The sequence below is a fragment of the Podarcis melisellensis genome (assembly GCF_964234715.1).
Source record: "Podarcis melisellensis genome assembly, chromosome: 13".
In the NCBI taxonomy this organism is placed as follows: domain Eukaryota; kingdom Metazoa; phylum Chordata; class Lepidosauria; order Squamata; family Lacertidae; genus Podarcis; species Podarcis melisellensis.
Window position 1 is genome coordinate 23,399,417 of NC_138545.1, and position 21,546 is coordinate 23,420,962.

General features: G+C 42.9%; 1 protein-coding gene and 1 long non-coding RNA gene across 5 annotated transcripts in view; one reads left to right on the forward strand and one right to left on the reverse strand.

Annotated features, from left to right (window-relative positions):
* Positions 1–14,126: 14,126 nt before the first annotated feature.
* LOC309355048 (vomeronasal type-2 receptor 26-like) overlaps positions 14,127–21,546 on the forward strand; it is a 33,028-nt gene continuing 25,608 nt past the window's right edge. For 2 of the 4 annotated variants that reach the window (XM_081885434.1, XM_081885437.1), the window contains exons 1-2: positions 14,128–14,255; positions 15,440–15,566. In XM_081885434.1, the coding sequence (XP_081741560.1) occupies positions 14,221–14,255; positions 15,440–15,566 (162 nt within the window). In that variant the 5' untranslated portion in view covers positions 14,128–14,220. Of the gene's footprint in view, positions 14,256–15,439; positions 15,567–21,546 lie in introns of all 4 variants that reach the window. The other 2 variants (XM_081885435.1, XM_081885439.1) reach the window with 2 other exon arrangements.
* On the reverse strand, positions 18,985–20,142 carry LOC309355984. Its single transcript, XR_014162684.1, has 2 exons — positions 19,508–20,142; positions 18,985–19,102 (listed from the first exon to the last, which is right to left on the reverse strand). It is a non-coding gene; the product is annotated as an uncharacterized lncRNA (long non-coding RNA).

Here is a 21,546-nt window from a genome sequence, read left to right on the forward strand (position 1 = left end):
ATTTTATAGTTCAGGATTGTTCTATTTCGCAGAGACAACCTTGGTAAACCATTCTTCTTTAAAAATTGTTCTATCTCCGATTCGTTTTGCGGCCCTTGTGTATATAATTTTTTAAAATATCTCTGGAAACACTTTCTGATCTCCGCTGGGTTCTGGATATTCCTTCCTTCAATCTCTAAGTTTGTGACCGTGTTCAGTTTTTGTCTCTTTTTCAGCTGCCATGCTAGCAGCTTTCCACATTTATTTGCCGATTCAAAGGTTCTTTGTTTCATTAGCTTGACTTTCCATTCCACCTCCTGATTTATCAATTTTGAATATTGTGCTTGGTAAAGTTTAATTTCTCTTAGGATCTCGTTTAATTTCTCTTAGGATCTGACCTGAAAATTAATCTCAACGATGTTAATGGACCTTTTCTTTGACATTTTAGTGAAATTATTTGCAAGTCTAGATCCACAAGGTGAAGTTGCATATTTATTCTCTTCATATTCATCAGCCAAACAGAATTATTGATTGAAATTTCCATGAATAAATATAAAATAGGGACTGAAGGTAATAATATATTGTTATTTTCTCTCTGTTGGAAAAACGTTAGTGAAAATGGTGGTTCATGGACCAGTGCCTGTATGTAAGCAATTGGCTGCTGGTCTGTGGTGATTTCCCAGAAATTACAGGAGTAGGAAGGGAAGGGAAGGGGCAGCCAGGATACGGAGGAGGAGGAAGCGAAGAGGAGGAGGAAGAAAACTACCTGCCTATCTGCAGGGCCATAGCTAGGGGGCAGCAAGGTGGGCCCCCACCATGGGGCACAGGCGATGGGGGGCACAAAAGTTGCTTAAAAATATGTCCTTAAATATAAATATTGATTATTGCCTCATAAGAAATGGTTTTAAATAGCGGGTGAATTGAATGGGTGGAGGGGTTGGGGTTGGAGGAGAGGTGGAAAGAAGAGCCACTTTGTCCATGGCTAGGGGGCGCAATGTGGACAGTTCTGCCAGGGGCGCAAGATAACCTAGTTACGGCTGGAGTTGCTGCTGCTGTTAAACCTGGATTGGGAGTAGGAAGACAGGTTCCTTGGAAACATTCAGCCAGGGGAGGGAGGAGAAACCCATAAAGAAGCAAGGAGTGTCTAGTGGCCGCCTCAGGAGCAGTTCAGCAGACTCCCTTACCTGGACCTTGTGTATGGACATTGTTAAGGTGGCATATGTACTCTTTATTTAAGTACTTCCCTTTCATTCCCAGATACAGACATGCAGTCACTGACCCTTGTATCTTTCCATCTATCTACCCCTACCCAAACATGCTGACTCACGTAGAATACAACCCAGATTAATCAACCTTCTTAAGAGTCAACAACCACTAACTGTTATTGATGTTGGCTTTTCAATTTATGCAAATTTTTATGGTTGGCATGTAAAGGTAAAAAAAGGTGAAGGACCCCTGGAAGGTTAAGTCCAGTCAAAGGCAATTGTGGGGTTGCAACCCTCATCTTGCTTCAGATTGAGGGAGTCAGCATTTGTCCACAGACACCTTTCTGGTCATGTGACCAGCATGACTAAACCACTTCTGGCCAATGGAAACACTGTTACCTTCCCACTGCAGGGGCACCTATTTATCTACTTGCACTGGCATGCTTTTGAACTGCTAGGTTGGCAGAACCTGGGACAAAGCAACGGGACATCACCCAATCTTGGGGCTTCAAACTGCCCACCCTCTGATCAGAAAGCCCAAGAGGCTCAGTGGTTTAGACCACAGTGACTATACTAAGAGTTATTATGCAGCGCCAAGTCAGCACCATTACTACTTTTTGTAGATTCAAGAGAAGACAGTGAAAGAATGCCCTTTCAATGTTTTATTCACTCTCACATTTGTTGATACACTTATATGTAGTAAATCACTTCAATACTATGACATGCCTCCTGCCTTTTTAAATGAAATGCTGAGAAGAAGGGAGATGTAGAGTGAATTTTTTTTTTGGCCATCTCTCCAACAACCTATTATTATTAATATTATATCACTCAATACAGTGGTACCTCAGGTTAAGCACTTTCTTCGTTCTGGAGGTGAGGTCTTAACCTGAAACTGTTTTTACCCTGAATCACCACTTTAGCTAATGGGGCCTCCCACTGCTGCTGCACCGCCGCCATGAGATTTCTGTTCTCATCCTGAAGCAAAGTTCTTAACCTGAGATAATATTTCTGGTTTAGCATACTCTGTTACCTGAAGCCTATGTAACCTGAAGCGTATGTAACCCAAGGTACCACTGTTCATGCAAGAAGCTGAGAATCAATGTACCAAGATGAATATGGGTCAAGCAACTGATATGGTCCAAACATATAAAAGAATGAAGAAAAGAGAAAGAGGATAAAAAACTGAATTCTTACATTGGTTCATAAATCACAATCTGTGAAGGCTATTCCATGAAAGAGGGAGTATTATAAAGGAACACGACTTGAGAAACAATCCAACCAATGAAAAGGTCACCTCATTGGTACAGCAAGTGTCATGCTTGCAATGCTTGGACTGGCTAGTCAATATTTTGCCTTCTATATTCTATTGCTGGGCACAAGGCATTAGTAAGCCTTTCCTCATAAGTGCCAATGAAATGAATGAATGGATCTGGTATACTTCTCTTTGCCCCTACAAACTGACCTCCTAAAGGAATATACAGTGGTACTTTGATAGTGCTTCTATCCAGTGGCGTAGCATGGGTTGTTAGCACCCGAGGCATGGCAAGTAATTTGCACCCCCTAACCTGTGGCTTTTAGCACTGATTTTAGTACTGCGAGTGCGAGCGCGCGCCCCCCCCGATGTTGCGCCTGGTGCGGCCGGGCCCCCCTGCACCCCCACGCTACGCCACTGCTTCTATCATAAACATCACGTGTTGTTTATTTAACCAGACTGATCCATTATTGTTCTACAAAGGGTCCCTTTCTGCATCTCCTACCTCCCAGAAATTAATACAGCTCTAAGGCTTCAGGAAAACTTAATCTGACCTGCTTATATAATGCAAATTATATCATTTAGGGGAAACTCATATAGTATTCTGAACAAGGGCCTTGCCTTACCTTGACTTGCCTTAAAGTAACTCTGTCTCAATTCACCTCAACATGACTCTGACGCCTCTTTTTATACAATATGTAAAGGAGCACAGCCAATAAAACACTTGCATAAGAGACTGGTTAAATTGTGGTAGGATGAAAGTGATACCTGCTCCACCTGCATATACAAGTCATTATCACATACTGTTTTATGTTCATAGAGGGAGGAAAATAACATGGCAGAGTTCTTTTTCAACTTACATTCATTAGAATTTGTGCATAATATTCATGTTATTAAGTTGTGTGGCGATTTCCTGCCGCCCAGTGGAAATAATGACACATGACAGAATTATTAAGGTTAATGGGCTAAATAAGGCCACAACTTTATTGGTTACAGGTGATGAGCAGTATTGGCTTAGGCATTGGTCCAGCAGACTATATCCGACTTCAGCCCATCAACCTGAAGTCCAGGAAGGGTTAACCAAAAGTAGGGGAAGTCCTGGTGATGCACATCAACTAGGAACTCCCCCAGGGTCACCGATTGGGGGTGTGCCTTAGGCCATCACATCCATAGGCTTTGGACAGGGCCACCCCACCCCCCGAATCCTTTATCAATATATGGGGCAGGTGATGGTGCTACGTCGCCTCTTTCATCTACAGAGCAATACCAATTCATAACCACCAATACCAAGAAATTTGTGATGATTTGCTATGAGGAAGGCAAAAAACAAGTGGCTGTTGTCAATTTGCCAGGCCCCTCAACAGCGACCAACCAAGGTCCATAGCAAGGGCAAGGAATGTAAACCTTATAGGGTGGGAGGGTGGAAAAAGCAGCAACAGCTGGCAGGCAGCAAAGAGGGAGATCCCTGGCTGCGTCCTGGTTTAAATCGGGCAGGCCACACCCCCAGAGCCAGCTGATTGCCTGGCCAGGAAGTGACACGGCCGGGAATCCCCCCGCACACGTGGTGGGGCCATGAAAACCGCTACTCCACCTCCTCTGAAGGTCAGAAATGGCTTTTCTCTCTTTCCAAGAGAATAGAAACCACATTAAACTAAGTACAAGTGAATGATTCTACTTTGATTTTGGGAAAATATAATACCATACCCTCCAACACAGTGATAGCAAAATCCAGGAAAAATCTTATTGAACACCATATTCCCATTTTTTTTTCTCATAAATGAATGGCGGTGGTTTTGGTTGTCATGATCTCACATGATTTTGGAAGACAATTTCCCCAAGGAATGGTGCCCAAAAATATGTGTTTGTGGGCACCGTGCAAGATTGCACGAGCTCAACCCTTTAAAAAGTGAGGGGGGGTTTTGAGAGGGGAAATTGTGGTGCAAAATCATGCAAGACCTTGGTGACCAAAAATGCCACTGGTCTCTCATGATAAAAATTGGGATGCCCCAATTTTTCTGAGACACTTGCTGGGTATGCCATACAAGTTTACCAGACTATTCAACTCCCACTGTTTTTCCAGTTGTTATTCTGTATGTAGCAGAGACAGCAATGTCTGCAGATGGGGAGATGACTATCACCCCTATAATTATGGACACATAATTGCCGTGCTAAAACAAACTCCAGAAAATGTATGTTCAAGGCCTTGAGAATATAAACCGCAACAATAGAAGTACTTATAAGAATCTTCTCCAATGCTCATAGCTGGCCCAAAGCATAAAGGGCAGGAAAGGGCCTGTCATTCTGAGCTCTAACAGTTTTACGATAAGTTTGCAGTCTTTGGGTGTGCTGTGGTTTCTTCCAGACTAAACATATTTTGAGTAGCTTGAACAATCTGCACCTCACTGTATCTGTTTCTCCCAACAGTGCCTCACTTATAGATCCGCCTAATAAAGAAAATATCTGTGTGCAGGCAGGAAAAAAAATGTACAATCTTGCAGTTAAGAACTGAGGTGCATTAAATAGGGGAGAAATCAATTAAAATCAATTAAAAAACATGAAATAGGAGCGGATGAGATGGATGCAGTCACCTTCTTACATCAACTGTAGGAATGGGGTCACATCTTGTCACATTAAGATGAAACAAACTGATCTGAATAAAACTGGCATTGAAAAAAATAGTGAGGTGTGTCTGGAAGTAATTTATTGTCCCCCAAATGCTGATGTTATTGATACTGCTGCTTGTTTTTTTTCCTCATATTGTGAGCAAGAACCATTCAATTCTTTCCAGCCTGAAGATGCGTTTTGACCAATGCAAAGTAAGTAACACCTACTTCTCTTCACAGGAGTTTTCTCAGCCAGGAAATCTTGTCATTGGGTTTATTGCTTCTCGGTTTTACATGATGCACTTCCCTACAATTTCATCTGAACAGCCCTCTTCAGCACCCCAGAAGGAACTCATGTAAGTCACCCTCTTTTTCCTCTCTGAAGAATTAATATTTTTTATCTCACATGAATTAATGAAGCAACAAGAGGTCTTTTCCTCTCTTATAATCTGAAATGTGAGATGTATATCATATGTTGGTACTTCTGAACTTTTATTAGCTGCACTTTCAGCATAGCTGGGTTTGTTTATTTTTTACTAGATGCAAACGTGCTGCATATTTTGTCACTTTATTCTACTGTTACTTTTTTGCAGTCTACTAATTTGATAAATCTAGTGTTTCATATGATATGCTTATGCAATTTCTTTCTGGACACCTGATTTTAGAGAGCAGAAGGGCTGCCTTGGTGCAGTGCTTCTTTAAATCTGTTTTTGCTCCAGATTCATTTGTGTAAATTAAGCAAATAAAGGAATATAGCACAAGTTTACAGTGTTGTGAGTTGAGGCCCCGTCCACAAGACTGGACTGGTTACACCAGAGGCTCAGTTTCTTGCTGCTATCAAATTAACCTCACCAACTTGGAGAGCCACAACTTTATTTGACAACTTTGAACTATTTTGACTGTTGTTAGCCGCCCTGAGCCCAGCTCCGGCTGGGGAGGGCGGGATATAAATAAAATTTATTATTATTATCATTATTATTATTATTGGTTACAGAATGTGATTGGTATTGGTTTAGGCATTAAATCCGAAGAGGCTAAAAGTGACTCCTGCCCGCCATGCAGGAAGTCACAGAAGGGTTAACAACCTGCAGGGGGAGCATGTTGATACAAATCAACTGGAAGCTTTCCCCTAGAGTCATGGGAGGGTTGTGCCATGGTCCTAGTCACCACCTGGGCTTCGGACAGGAACCACGACCACTGGATTCCTTTAATGCAATACCCTTCAAAGGGAGTGGTAGGTGATGGCCACAACCTCCCCTCCAACACACAACACATTTTCCAATGCCTAACCGCCAAACCTTACAAAGTTGTGATGATTTGCTATGAGGTAGGTGACAAATCAAGTGGCTAGTGCCAGTCTGCCAAGAGGAAAAAAATCCTACCAGGCGCCTTCAACAGGCAACCAGCCGAGGTCCATAGCAAGGTCAGGTATTGAATGCACAAGAATAGAGGGAAGGAGGGAGGGAGGGGGAGGGAGGAGGGAGATTCATGCATGCAGGAAAGAAACAGGCTGAGCCACAGTCCCACACACATTTAAGAGTGGCAAACCACGCCCCCCCCCGTAAGCTGTATTGGCTGGCTATGGGCATGACACAGGGAAGGGTCTCTCTGACACAGTGGGCCATCCACGCCCCCTGCAAACTGTGGGAAGTGAGACCCACTCACAACTCCTCACTTTGGGGAAGAGGAGAGGCTTTTTCTGATTCATTTGTAAATAATGCACATGATAGCCCTGTTATCATAAAGCACCAATGCAGCAGCAAGCAAAGGCTATAGCAGCTAAGGCAGCTGCTTGTGGCTGGAAAGCCAGACTAGATGTTTGTGACTGTTGCCATGGGAACAAAGGGGCAGTCCGTTCTGTACTGAGCACTGGATGTTAGCTCAGTGTGTTTGTCATATGACCCGTACTGGAAGTACATGGGCGGAGTTTATTCTTACTGCTGTGGAGTGCAGACATGTTTCTCTGTACTGATATAAGAGACAGAAATAAAGGATGTAAATAGATTTCTGTCTGCATCTTTCCCCTCCCTGGGGGACACCAAAGGGGAGAGAGGAAGAACGGTGTGTTCCTCTCACACATCTGGGAAGAATCGCCGAGACCTCGCCTGCTTATCAGCAGAGTGGCGCAGCGGGGAGGTCGCCAAGGAATATCTGCCGGTGCCTACACTGTGGCACATTCCTCTGACCCAGGCAGAATTCCAACAGTGGTAGCAGATGCCGGTTGCTGGTTTCTTCGATCCATGGAAGTCTGCAAAAAGAGTAGCAGAGCTGCTGTTTTCATCGCTCCATGGAGGCCTGGAGTGAGAGGCTGATCCTCTGCAGCCAGAAGCTGACCAGACGAAAAGACAGCCAAAGCCACGGAGCCCAAGGTATGAGAAATTTCGGGCTTAAAAGTGTGAATGCAGAGTGAGTTATTCTCTGCTTCACAGGGAGCAGCGTTTGGGAAAACAGCTCCAAGTGAGAAGAGGCCTGCATTTCAGACATTCTTGTGGTTTCCTGTCCAAGGAAAGGAATGCACTGTTGCTAAGCAACGCCCGCCAGTCAAGTGGAAAGTTACACGAGAGGGCTGGACAGTCAGGCTATGCCTCAGAGAGGCAAAAACAAAGTTTGTTGTGACTAGGCTCTCACAAACTGTTGGAAAGGGACTTTCCAAAGCAGCCAGCATTAAGAGCTGCCAGGTGGCAAGAGCGTAAACAAGCCAGCTTTTGGATTTTAGCTGCTTGAGAGAGTGAGTCTTAAAGCAAAGACTCAAAATGGATGCCAAGAAAGGAGGAGCCCTGCCTAGCTCACCGTTTTTAACTAATGACAATTATTCATCTTGGTCAATTAAGATGAAGGCCCTGTTGCAGAATCAGAGACTGTTTCAGGTGATTGAGAACCCCATTCCTGCAGCACCAACACGTGCTTGGGAGTCACAGAATGTGAAGGCCAGGACGGCTATAATTCTGTGTGTTTCAGATTCCCAGCTTGTGCATATTCAGGATTTACAATACGCACGAGAGGTTTGGGACACTTTGCGAAGGACACATCAGAGAGATGCAGGTTCTTCAGCGTTGCTGTATTTTGAGAAACTGACCAACCTGAGGCTTGCGCCTGATGGAGATGTTCAAGCGCACCTGACGGAAATGAAATATCTGCGGCAACAGATGGTGGAACGTAATTTCCGTCTGCAGGAGGAAGTGTTTTGCTTCATGGTGATAAACAGCCTGAATCGGACTTACAAATCCGTTGCCAGTCAGCTTGGTTCGCTACCGGCGGCTCAGTTAACTTCGGAGAGGGTCTATGCAGTTGTGCTTAATGAACATGACAGACTTGCCGCCCTGGAGGTCAAGGACAGGGGGAGACAAGAACGGAGTTCTGACACCCCCACTGCTGTTGCTACTGGAGAAAATGCTGTAGCTTTAAACGTTGTCCGATGTTACAATTGTGGCCAGACTGGGCATATTCAGCGGTACTGCAAGAAGCCACGTCAGCAGAAAGAAGCCAAGGCGAGCTCCACAAAGTCTGAGGCGTCAGGCAAAGGTCATACCATCTCAAAGGCAAAGACTGCAAAGGCTTTGATGTCGCTAAAGGCCACACCAGAAGCGGGGAACTTCTTCATCCTAGACACTGGGTGTACACAGCATATGTGTCGACGCAGGGATTTATTTTCGACGTTTAAGAAGCAAATCTTCGCTGTGCAACAAGCCAACGGTCAGAAGTTGGAAGCGACCAGGATTGGAACTGTGTATCTTGAAAGTCTGAACTTGACTATCAACAATGTTTATTTGGTTCCAGAGTTGAAGTACAATCTGCTCAGCATTTCGCAGATTGCCAAGAAGGGACTAAAACTGTCCTATGATGATGAGAACTGCGAGATCTACAAAGATGGTGAGTTGTATCTTTCTGCTAAAGAGAAAGATGGACTGTATTTGTTGACTTTTGATCAAAGTGATTACATGGAATGTAATTCTTGTGATTCTAACGTGATCTCTTTTGCAGGTCTGACCAAGAAGAACACCAAGAAGGTGACCTCGAGGGTTGACAGAGCATTTCAGCGGGTGTATGCTGATGTGATTGGTCCTCTAGCACCATCTAGAGGCAATGCAAAATATTACCTTGTGTGTGTGGATTCTTTCACAAATTATGTCTGGATTTATCTTTTGGAGAAACCAAAAGAAGCCTTAGAAAGGTTTAAAGAGTTTTGTGACAAGGTTAAAAATATGCATGATGCTAACATTGCTTGTCTTTGTACAGATGAGATGCCACTATTTCTTTCACAGGATTTCCAGAGGTTCCTGAAGAAGAAAGTGATAAGACACAAAATTGCTAGTTCCGAAGAAGCTTGGAAGAGATGTGTCTGTGTTAGGGTGAACAAAGAATTGCAAAAGGGAATGGAGGCGCAATTGCTAAGTTCACATCTGCCACATGAGTACTGGGCTGAGTCGCTAATGTCATTCACTTATACGTGGTTGAGAAAGTTTTCAAAAGAGTTGGGATGTTCTCCGTTTGAGAAACTGTTCCAGAGAAAACCTTCAGTTGCCCATTTCAAGGTTTTTGGGTCTCATGTAAGAACAGAAGCTCCAGGTGGGGTAAAGAATGCCAGAGGCATTTTTGTGGGTTATGAAAAGGGTCTCTACAGAGTAATTTTGTCTGAATCTGGTCAGGTGATTCTCACAAAATTTCTAGAGAGTGCTCCTGAACAGGAGAAAGTGATTGTTCACACATTTCCCACTGCAGATGATTCTGATTATGATGATGGTGATGATGATGAGTTTGATCTTATTGAGTTCAGTAGTACTGATGATGACAGCGATAGCTCAGACAGCTCAGTTGTCACAGTCATTGAGAGGAAATCTCACATAATGACAAGACCCTCAGAAGAGGAGGATGAACCACTGATTAAGCTTAGTACTGGTTCTCCAGAGAGTTCAGAGGCTGAACCAGAAAGCAAAGAAGAGCAGCAACTCTTACGTAGGTCTGAGAGAGCAACGAAGGTTGTACCACCCAAAAGGTATTCAAAGGAGTTTGCAAACCTAGCTATTGCATGTGTTGCTGTTGTAAACGACCAAGGACAAATTGAAGCTGTGTCTGAGTCAGAGACAAAGGCACAACAGAGAGTAGCTAACCAAGGTAATGCAGAAGCACTCATTCCTTGGAAGTCACACAACCAGAGAGGTACATTGGTAAAACCAGTGGCGGGTAGTTCCAAGGGTGGAACTGAAACAACAGGGGAATGTTATAAGTATAACAAATGTTTGTTTTCTTCTCTGGATGATGCTTTGCTCGCAGCACGCATTGATACTTTAGGGGGAGTATGTTATCATAAAGCACCAATGCAGCAGCAAGCAAAGGCTATAGCAGCTAAGGCAGCTGCTTGTGGCTGGAAAGCAAGACAGGATGTTTGTGACTGTTGCCATGGGAACAAAGGGGCAGTCCATTCTGTACTGAGCACCGGATGTTAGTTCAGTGTGTTTGTCATATGACCCGTACTGGAAGTACATGGGCGGAGTTTATTCTTACTGCTGTGGAGTGCAGACATGTTTCCCTGTACTGATATAAGAGACAGAAATAAAGGATGTAAATAGATTTCTGTCTGCATCTTTCCCCTCCCTGGGGGACACCAAAGGGGAGAGAGGAAGAACGGTGTGTTCTTCTCACACATCTGGGAAGAATCGCCGAGACCTCGCCTGCTTATCAGCAGAGTGGCGCAGCGGGGAGGTCGCCAAGGAATATCTGCCAGTGCCTACGCTGTGGCACATTCCTCTGACCCAGGCAGAATTCCAAAAAGCCCTACCCTAGAAACATTCCATTGGATGTCCAGGAGCTCTAGACTAGAAATATTTCACAGCTCTAGAAGGTGTAGAGCATATGAAAATACTTTTTTCTGAATTGTTCAAAAATCCTTACAAAGGACATGTTGCAAAGGATTTGCAGTAACGGACACCTTACACTGTAATTTGTAATGCAAGAAATATTCTCTGCACAGCAGATTTTTCCTAACGGATGTAGAAGATTGTTGCTACCTGTTTTATTTCATGGAGGTGATAAAAAATATGAGAAATAGTATACTGTGTCTCCCCCCCCCCCAATTTGTATTGCAGTGTGGTACCCAAAAACTACCAGGAGGTTCTTGCCATGGTATTTGCTGTAGAGGAGATAAACAAAAATCACCATATTTTGCCTAATATCACGTTGGGCTTCCGAATCTATGATAGCATGCACAGGGTTGTAGTCACTTCTAAGCTCTCACTGGACCTACTTTCTCCACGGCATATTTCAGCTCCAAATTATAAATGTGATCGCCAGAACAATTTGATGGCCATTCTTGGGACAAAGTTAACTGAGATCTCCTTCAGTTTGGCCAGTATTATAAGCATGTACAAGATTCCTCAGGTGGGTGTTTTTGAGGAAAGTGCTGAGATTGTGTGAGATATGAGCATCCAAAATGCTAAGTAAAGAGTTAATACTCACAAGGACTGCAACATTCTAAGAAAGAATCTTGTGAGGTCATATAACCTGTGCATGAGGGAGTTGTGTAAGTTGGTACAGTTATGTCAATTAATAACAGTCTTTTTGAGTTAGATACACGGAGCAGTAGGCCTGTTCAGTTCTGCTGCAGTCTGCCTCAAAGTTTGTTGGTCTGTAAGGGTTTTAGTCTTAGTGATAAGCAGAGAGGGGGCTTGGAGGGGCATTTCTCCATTTCTGCAGCTTGAGCTCCTGCACTTCTTTGGAGAAGAATATTAGACAAACCCTATGACACCTTTCCAGGAACCAGTGGGTTACACCCTAAATAATGTTTATTTAGATTATTTCAAATTAAATGCATCAAGATTGCCTTGGCTTGAAATATCCATTGATATGAACTAAGTGAAACCAGTTTAAGAATGCATCTAACCCATTGCTTCTAATGAGAAAGTCATAGAAATATATCCTGCTATGCATCTGATGCTGCTGCTGCAGCTGTTGTTGTTGGTAGTAATAGTAGTAGTAGTAGTAGTAGTAGTAGTGGCAGTAGTAGGAATTAAATTTGTATACTGCCCTTCATCTGAAGATGCTATCATTATTTTTCCCTGGTAAATGAAATATTCATTTAACCCAAAGTAGTGGCTGTGGACAAAAGTAATCCATATTAGCAATGCATACCCTTAATCCACACATTTTCTGTGCTTTTCGTATCATGTGTTTGCTTTTAGTTCACCTATGCCTGTCTTGACTCAAGGGTGACTGAAAGAAGGCAGTACCATTCCCTGTACCAGATGGTCCCTAATGATGTCCATGAGTACAATGGATTGGTCAAGTTACTTTTGCATTTCAAATGGACATGGATTGGTCTCTTTACTATGAAATACATTACAGGAGAAATTTTATTGGAAGCATTAGTTCCCCAGCTTACCCTGAATTACATCTGTGTTGATTTTATACATAGGATATGGCCATTGGCTTATGCTGAAGGAATGACGGATTTGCTCCTTAGTGAATTTAATAAAATTTCAATTGTCATGACAAGCAAAGCCAATGTTTTTGTGGTCTATGGCAGTTCCATTTTGATGGTCATTTTGATCGGGTATCTTCATATGGCACAACATCCTATAGGTAAAGTATGGCTTGTGACAAGTCATTGGGATTTCAAAACCACCAATGAAAGGAGGTGGAATATGCACCATTTACAGGGTGCCTTATCTGTATCTATACACTCAAATGAACCCCTGGGATTCAGGACATTTCTTCAGAGTCTAAATCCTTTTGAGGAAAAACAAAATGATTTGATCAAGGATTTCTGGGAAAAGACCTTCAATTGCTCATTGAAAAATAATAATGTGGGTGAAGAGCCTAAGAAACGTTGCACTGAGGAGGAGAAATTGGAGAGTCTTCCATTACAAATCTTTGAAATGAGCATGACTGGCAGCAGCTATGCTGTGTACAATGTTCCTCACGCAGTGGCACATGCTCTACATGCTATGTATCAATCTAGATTCAAACAAAAATCACAGGTGGCTAGAGTGGATTTGCAGAATCTGCAGCCATGGCAGGTAATTTTACCCACAGCACAGTATTGACACCTCTTGGGTCGACTAAAATGCCATATTATTCCACAGTTGTGTAAGAAATATATATCCCCTGTACATAAACATATCTTACATTCAAGGCTTTTTGTTTCCTATCAAATAGCTTGGTGAGAATGGCTGGCTTCCCTCTTTGCTGTGTTATACATAGCACATTCACTAATAAATCATCCACTTTTATGTCATATCTCCTAAATGAGCAAATTTTGGTCAGGTTGTCTTCCCCTACTGAACTCCCTGATAGACCCTATGTATAGGTTGATTCTACAATTCTGCATTCTTCAGGGCTGCTGATCACATCTTCACTGCTGGCTAATATACCAGGAACACTTTTTAAAAGAAAGAAACAGGAGGAATTTTTTTCCTTTTCATCTTATATTAGAACGCATCCTCCTCATGTTGAGTTTTTGCCTGCACTGCTCCTTTGGCTTGGTGGAAATGTGTCTTGCTGCCACACCATCTTCATTGATACATTTGGATACTTTTGTACCTATTGTTGTTTTGTGTGATGGGTCCTAAGAGGGATAAAAAGGTCTTTGACCCTTCTACTGAATCAGGTGGAGGCTGAGCCACCTCCAAGTATGCAGAAGTGATGACCTCTAATGTGTTAGCTGCCAGAGGCCAAGCTGCCTACCTGAAAAATAACTATAACTCAGGTGTGACAGGCTGTTCCTCAAAGGCCAAATTTCTTATGCTATGCTGATGACCTGCAGTGGGTGTGGTCACTGTTGTTAAACAAAACTACCAATATTATGTAGTATTTTACATATTAACGTTAGAATGATTTTTTAATGGTGAAACTAAATTGAGGGTTTTTTATTTCATAAAATGTCTGCACTGGCTACACACACACAACTAGTGCACACCTCTCTGAAAATTATGGCTGTATACACCACTCTGAGGATTCAAATATTTTACCCATATCTATATTTTTTGAATGTAGCTCCATCCCTTTCTAAGAAATCTCACATTCAACAACAGTGCTGGAGAGACAATACAGCTTAACAAACATGGAGAGATAATGGCAGGATTTGATGTGACCAACTGGGTAATGTTTCCAAATCAATCTTTTGGTAGAGTCAAAATTGGAACGCTGGATCTTCAAGCTCCTCCAGGCAACAAGTTAACCATTCAGGATGAACGCATTGTGTGGCATAGAACATTTAACCAGGTGAGCTAGGAAGACTTTTCAATCCATTTCTTCCAAATAATGGATTTTTCAAATGTGCTTGATGACTTTTTTTCAATATTGTTACATACACTCCATTGAGTGCACCCCAATTAGTGCAATCAGCAAAAGGTTTCAAGACTTCCAACATGTACCCTGGGTTGGTTTCATTTAAAGAGGGTCACTGGAGACTCAGGAAATGCTTGCAATGTAAGGCTAATCTGTACATGTATTCATAAGAAGGTGGTTCATAGCCCTAATTTCAGGTGTATAGTATTTCCATTGATTTCCCATCCTTCCTCACATGATCCCAGGGATGGTTACAGATAAAACATCAGCAAATCAATCAAATGCAACATTGATAATACAGAAATAAAACAAGAACTAATAAATTAATTGTACACAGAAAATAAAAAGGCAAAGAATAAATCCTTAGCAGCTGGACTTCCTTCTGTCAGCAGAACTACTTAGGAAGGGGGATTCAAAAAATGGAACATTACAACTAAGGTGGCTCTGGAGTATGCTCTTTACTCACAGTCTTCAGGTAGTAATTTTATAAAATACGAGCAGGAAAATATATGGGGATATCATTCCCCATCAAATCTCCCCAGGCCCCAATGGGATTAAAACCACCAATATCACAGCATTGTATTTACCTACTAGGGAATTCAAGTCTATGTCTCTTTCAGAATCAGTTTCAGGAGTGCTAATCATCTGATCACTTTCACAAACCCTTCAATGTCATCTTTGGGCATCAGAAGAACTTTCTTTAAGCAATTACAGCATTCTGAGGTATATGCTCAGAAATAGAAAGAGAGAATGAACCCAACAAAGGAGGAGTGGCAGATACAGTTATTGGAATATGCAGTATTGGCAAATTTAACCAACAGAATAAGAAATCAGGAAGATGGTGTGTTTAAGAAAAAGTGGGAAATGTTTACAGAATACCTCTAGAATTATGCAAAGCAAGATAAAGTGTTAGCAGGATTAATCTAAATGTAGCAGTTTAAATTCTTAAAATTATAGTGGGGGGAATTGAATAAAAGGGGAATTAGAATATGTAGTCTTAATTGATAAATAAATAGAACCATGGAAGGGCGAAAGATAAGTCTATTATTCAATGTGTGGTGATATTCAATGAAATGCGAATTGTAATGAAAATGATAAAATTGGACATTTATTTATAGATTCTTCCCACTTCTCTGTGTAATGACAAGTGCCGTCCTGGATACAGTAGGAAAAAGAAGGAAGGGGAGCCTTTTTGCTGTTATGAATGTGTTCCTTGTCCAGAAGGGAAGATTTCTAACCAGACAGGTAGGAGATATGGTTGTCACAGAGGTCAATGTGCCTTTGAAACTTAAGGTAGGTGTTTTCAGTACATTCCTGAACTACTAATTATTTTAACAGCATCATAACTTGTTTTTAATGTACAGTTTTAAAATGTTGCATCTGTTGGGATATGTTGGTAAAGGGTGAGTAATAAATTGAATATTAGTAAGTGCAGAATGAATTCCACAATTATCCAGCAAGACTGACGTGACTATATTTGGTATTCAGCTAAGTTGTTGTGCGTGCAGAACAAGGCCTGCACATGCAATGGAACCTCCCTGCTTCCCCCCCCCTTCAGAACCTAAACCCATTCTGGGTTTCCCACAAGGCTCCAGGGAGTAATTATGGAGTTCATGGAGAATAGGGGGAGGATGGGGGGAAATTGCCAGTGCGTGCGTGGACCTCATTCACCATGTGTTTGGTCCACAGAGTGCTACATTGAAACCCACCATATGGCTTTAAATGGGGGAAACAATCATGCTTAACATGTGCATTATCTTGTTTGAATGCTGAAAATATTTCATATGCAGTACACTTTCCACCAACAATGTAAACAATTCCTTTTCAGAAGTAGCCCAGTCCAAATTTAAGATATGTAGTAAAACAAGTTACTATTTAGACTTTCATGTTCTGATATCAGCAATTCTGGCCAGGGCCTTAGAAGGACACCAAATGGGTTTTATTATATATCTTTTGCTAACTATTGGTATTGGAAGTAACATCTCTTATTCTATATCTCACTACAGAAATTTATTGTGAGACACATCACATAAAGGGGAAGCTGAATTTTCAAAAATTCATCTTCATTATAATTTTACAATTATATATATAACAAAAAATTCAGTACACATTACTTATTCCTTTTTTATTAACCCCACCGTAGAAAAATAGATATAAAGCAAAAACAAAAACAAAAAAGATATGTATATTGAGAAACTGAAATTAAATGATCTGAGAACCTATTAATCTCAATTTATTTCTTCAAATAAGTAAAACATGTGAATCAATAGAATGATTTTTATTATTTTTTTATTACTTATACCCCGCCCATCTGACTTGTTTGCCCCAGCCACTCTGGGTGGCTTCCAACAGATGTCTTTGAACTTTAACTGTTTGACATCTGATGAGATGACATTCCACTGGGCAGGTGCCACCACCAATAAAGCCCTCTGCCTGGTTCCCTATAACTTCATTACTAGCAGTGAGGGAACCTCCAGAAGCACTGGCAGAGGAAGAGGAGTGCCGGTGGAACGCACAGCCCCCGGCAGCGCGATCCCAGTAAGTGCCATCGCAGTTGCCACCCACCCGTGCTGGGTGCCACGCCCCTGCAGGCAGCATACCCTGCCCCAGGATGTGCACCAGCCCCGCCCCCACCTGCTCTCCACTCCCTGGTGCCGGAGCATGAAGCTCCGCGACTAACCAGAAGGCCCTTGGAGGTGGACATTATTGTCTGGGATGAACAGGGCCTGAATATATACATATTCCTATATTCAGGGCCTGAATTGTGCTCAGAAATGTACTGGGAGCCAATGTAGATCTTTAAGAGCAGTGTTATAACATCATGCTCATTAGGGTGGAAGGTGGCTGTGACTTTTTAAATTAGTTTGATGCTTTCTGCTAGTTCTTCCAGGGCTGGCATAGCTTCCCCCCAGTTCTGGACTAGGATCTGTGGAATAATGTGCCATATACCTCAAAACAGCTTCTTTGCTGATATCTCACATCTGATGGAAATGTTCTTTGCTTAGAAGCAAGGATGGATACTCTTCGCATGTGAGGAGGTTGCAGATGAATGACAACCCTTGGCTAATGAACTTGAAAATGAGGAGAGATTTAATGCAGCTCCAACAATGACTATAAAAGTATCCAATTTTTTAAAATTTTATTCTAGATATGGATGCCTGCACCGAATGTCCAGAAGATCAATACTCAAACTTCCACCAGAACCAATGCATTCCCAAAGTCATAACCTACCTTTCATACGAGGAACCTTTAGGAATGACTTTAGCTTTGTCTGCTCTTGCTCTTGCTCTGATCACAGCTTTGGTGATAATAATATTTGTGAAGCACCAGAACACACCCATCGTCAAAGCCAACAACCGAAGTGTCACCTACATTCTTCTCGTATCCCTCCTACTGTGTTTCCTCTGCTGCTTGCTTTTTATTGGAGAACCTGGACAGCTAATTTGCTTACTCCGACAAACAACTTTTGGCATCATATTTTCTCTTGCTCTTTCCAGCTTGTTAGCTAAAACCATCACTGTAGTCCTGGCATTTATGGCTACTAGACCAGGATCTAGAATGAGAAAATGGATGGGGGAAAAGCTGACAAACTCTATCATGTTTTCAGGCTCCTTTATTCAAGCAGGAATTTGTACCCTTTGGCTGAGTATTTCTCCCCCATACGCAGATACAGACATGTCCTCCGTCAATGGGGAAATTATAGCAGAGTGTAACGAAGGCTCAACTGTCATGTTTTATAGTGTCCTGGGCTATATGTGCTTCCTGGCCCTTGTCAGCTTCACGGTGGCATACCTTGCTAGGAGGTTGCCAGACACTTTCAATGAAGCCAAATTTATCACTTTCAGCATGATGGTGTTCTGCAGTGTTTGGTTGTCCTTTGTTCCTGCCTACCTGAGCACCAAAGGAAAATACATGGTGGCTGTGGAGATCTTCTCTATCTTATCCTCTAGTGCTGGGTTACTGCTTTGCATCTTTCCCCCTAAATGCTATATTCTTTTGTTCAGGGCTGACTTGAATAACAGGGAGCAACTAAAATCAGGAAAAGACTAAGTTTTTATGAGAATTAAAAACAGATAGCACTTCCCTCCCCCCCCCTTTCAAGTATGCGATCTGAATGGTAAAATGAATAGTATAATGACCGACATATACAGTACTTTACAGAGGTTAAATATACCGAGAAACATCCTTTCTAAAGCTTTCTTGACCTGAAAATTAATCTCAACGATCTTAATGGACCTTTTCTTTGACATTTTAGTGAAATTATTTGCAAGTCAAGATCCACAAGGTGAAGTTGCATATTTATTCTCTTCATACTCATCAGCCAAACAGAATTATTGACTGAAATTTCCATGAATAAATTTAAAATAGGGATTGAAGGTAATAATATATTGTTATTTTCTCTCTGTTGGAAAAACGTTAGTGAAAATGGTGGTTCATGGACCAGTGCCTGTATGTAAACATTTGGCTGCTGGTCTGTGGTGATTTCCCAGAAATTACAGGAGTAGGAAGGGAAGGGAAAAGGCAGCCAGGAGGAGGAAGCAAAGAGGAGGAAGAAGAAAACTACCTGCCTATCTGCAGGGCCATAGCTAGGGGGTGGCAAGGTGGGCCCCCATCATGGGGCACAGGAGATGGGGGTGCACAAAATTTGCTTTAAAATATGTCCTTAAATATAAATATTGATTATTGCCACATAAGAAATGGTTATAAATAGAGGGTGAATTGAATGGGTGGAGGGGTTGGGGTTGGAGGAGAGGTGGAAAGAAGAGCTAATTTGTCCATGGCTAGGGGGCGCAATGGGCAAATGGGCAAATAGGGGGCAAATGAAAGGGACGCAGGTGGCGCTGTGGGTTAAAGCCTCAGCGCCTAGGACTTGCTGATCGAAAGGTCGGCGGTTCGAATCCCTGTGGCGGGGTGCACTCCCGCTGCTCGGTCCCAGCGCCTGCCAACCTAGCAGTTCGAAAGCACCTCCGGGTGCAAGTAGATAAATAGGGACCGCTTACCAGCGGGAAGGTAAACGGCGTTTCCGTGTGCAGCTCTGGCTCGCCAGAGCAGCGATGTCACGCTGGCCACGTGACCCGGAAGTGTCTTCGGACAGCGCTGGCCCCTGGCCTCTTAAGTGAGATGGGCGCACAACCCCAGAGTCTGTCAAGACTGGCCCGTACGGGCAGGGGTACCTTTACCTTTACCTAGGGGGCGCAATCTGGACAGTTCTGCCAGGGGTGCAAGATCTCCTAGTTACGGCTCTGCCTATCTGCCTATGTCAAGGGGGAGGGGGCTGGAGTTGCTGCTGCTGTTAAACCTGAATTGGGAATAGGAAGACAGGTTCCTTGGAAACACTCAGCCAGGGGAGGGAGGAGAAACCCATAAAAAAGCAAGGTGTTTCTGGTGGCCCCCTCAGGAGCAGTTCAGCAGACTCCCTTACCTGGACCTTGCGTATGGACCTTGTTAAGCTGGCATCTGTACTCTTTAGTTAAGTACTTCCCTTTCATTCCCAGATACAGGCATGCAGTCACTGAATGGTTAATTCATATTTGAATGCAATGAGGGTTCAGCTACCGTGTTTAATTGTGTCTTGGGTTTTATGGGTTTGTTAGCTGTCGTGAGTTTCATTCTGGCTGTCCTAGCCAAAAAGTTACCTGATGGTTTTAATAAGAATAAGTATACAAATAATGCACTATTGTTGTGTCAAGAACATGCTGCAGAATAACCCCACAATAAAAGACTAGTCTGGATGGGTCCCTTGTTTCTTTCCATCTATCTACCCCTGCCCAAACAAGCTGATCCACTTAGAATATAACTCAGATTAATCACCCTTCTTAAGAGTCAAGGTAAAAAATGTAAAGGTAAAAAATGTGAAGGACCCCTGAAAGGTTAAGTCCAGTCAAAGGCAACTGTGGGGTTGCAACCCTCATCTTGCTTCAGATCGAGTGAGTCAGCATTTGTCCACAGACACCTTTCCGGGTCATGTGGCCAGCAGGACGGAAAGGCTGTTACCTTCGCATTGCAGTGGTACCTATTTATCTACTTGCACTGGCATGCTTTTGAACTGCTAGATTGGCAGGAGCTGGGACAAAGCAACTGGAGATCACCCCGTCACAGGGCCTCAAACTGCTGACCATCTGATCAGCAGACCCAAGACGCTCAGTCGTTTAGACCACAGTGATTGTACTAAGAGTTATTATGCAGCTCCAAAACAGCACCATTACTCCTTTTCACAGACCCAAGAGAAGACAGACAAAGAATGTCCTTTCAATGTTTTATTCACTCTCACATTTGTTAGTACACTTATATGTAGTAAATCACTTCAATATATGCACCCTAGTTTCATAATCTAGCACTAGTTGATGCACTATTCTTATGCAGCACAAGCTTAAGACTTGTTGATAGACCAAACAGCAAGTTAGAGCCTTGCTAAACTATGAGCTTTCTGATGTTGTAGTCAGATGAGGTGTGATTCTCTGTCAAATATGAGTTGCTGAGGTTGAATCCTGACAAGACAGAAGTACTGTTTTTGGGTGACAGGGGGTGGATGGGTGTGCGGGATTCCCTGGTCCTGAATAGTGTAACTGCCTGGGAGTTTTGGACTCACAGCTGTCCATTTTGGACTTACAGCTGTCCATGGAGGCCCAGGTTAATTCTGTGTCCAGGGCAGCTGTCTACCAGCTCCACCTGGTACACAGGCTAAGACCCTACCTGCCCGCAGACTGTCTCACCAGAGTGGTGAATGCTCTAGTTATCTCCCACTTGGACTACTGCAATGCGCTGTAAGTGGGGCTACCTTTGAAGGTGACCCAGAAACTGCAATTAATCCAGAATGCGGAAGCTAGACTGATGACTAGGAGTGGCCGCCGGGACAACATAACTCCGGTCCTGAGAGATCTGCATTGGCTTCTAGTACGTTTTCGAGCACAATTCAAAGTGTTGGTGCTGACCTTTAAAGCCCTAAACGGCCTTGGTCCTGTATACCTGAAGGAGCGTCTCCACCCCCATTGTTCAGCCCAGACACTGAGATCCAGTGCCAAGGGGCTTCTGGCGATTCCCTCATTGCGAGAAGTGAGGTTACAGGGAACCAGACAGAGGGCCTTCTCGGTGGTGGCACCCACCATGTGGAGCGCTCTCCCTTCAGAAGTGAAGGAAATCAGTAGCTATCCTATCTATAAAAGACATCTGAAGGCAGCTCTGTTTAGGGAAGTTTTTCATATTTAATGATGTATTGTTTTTAACA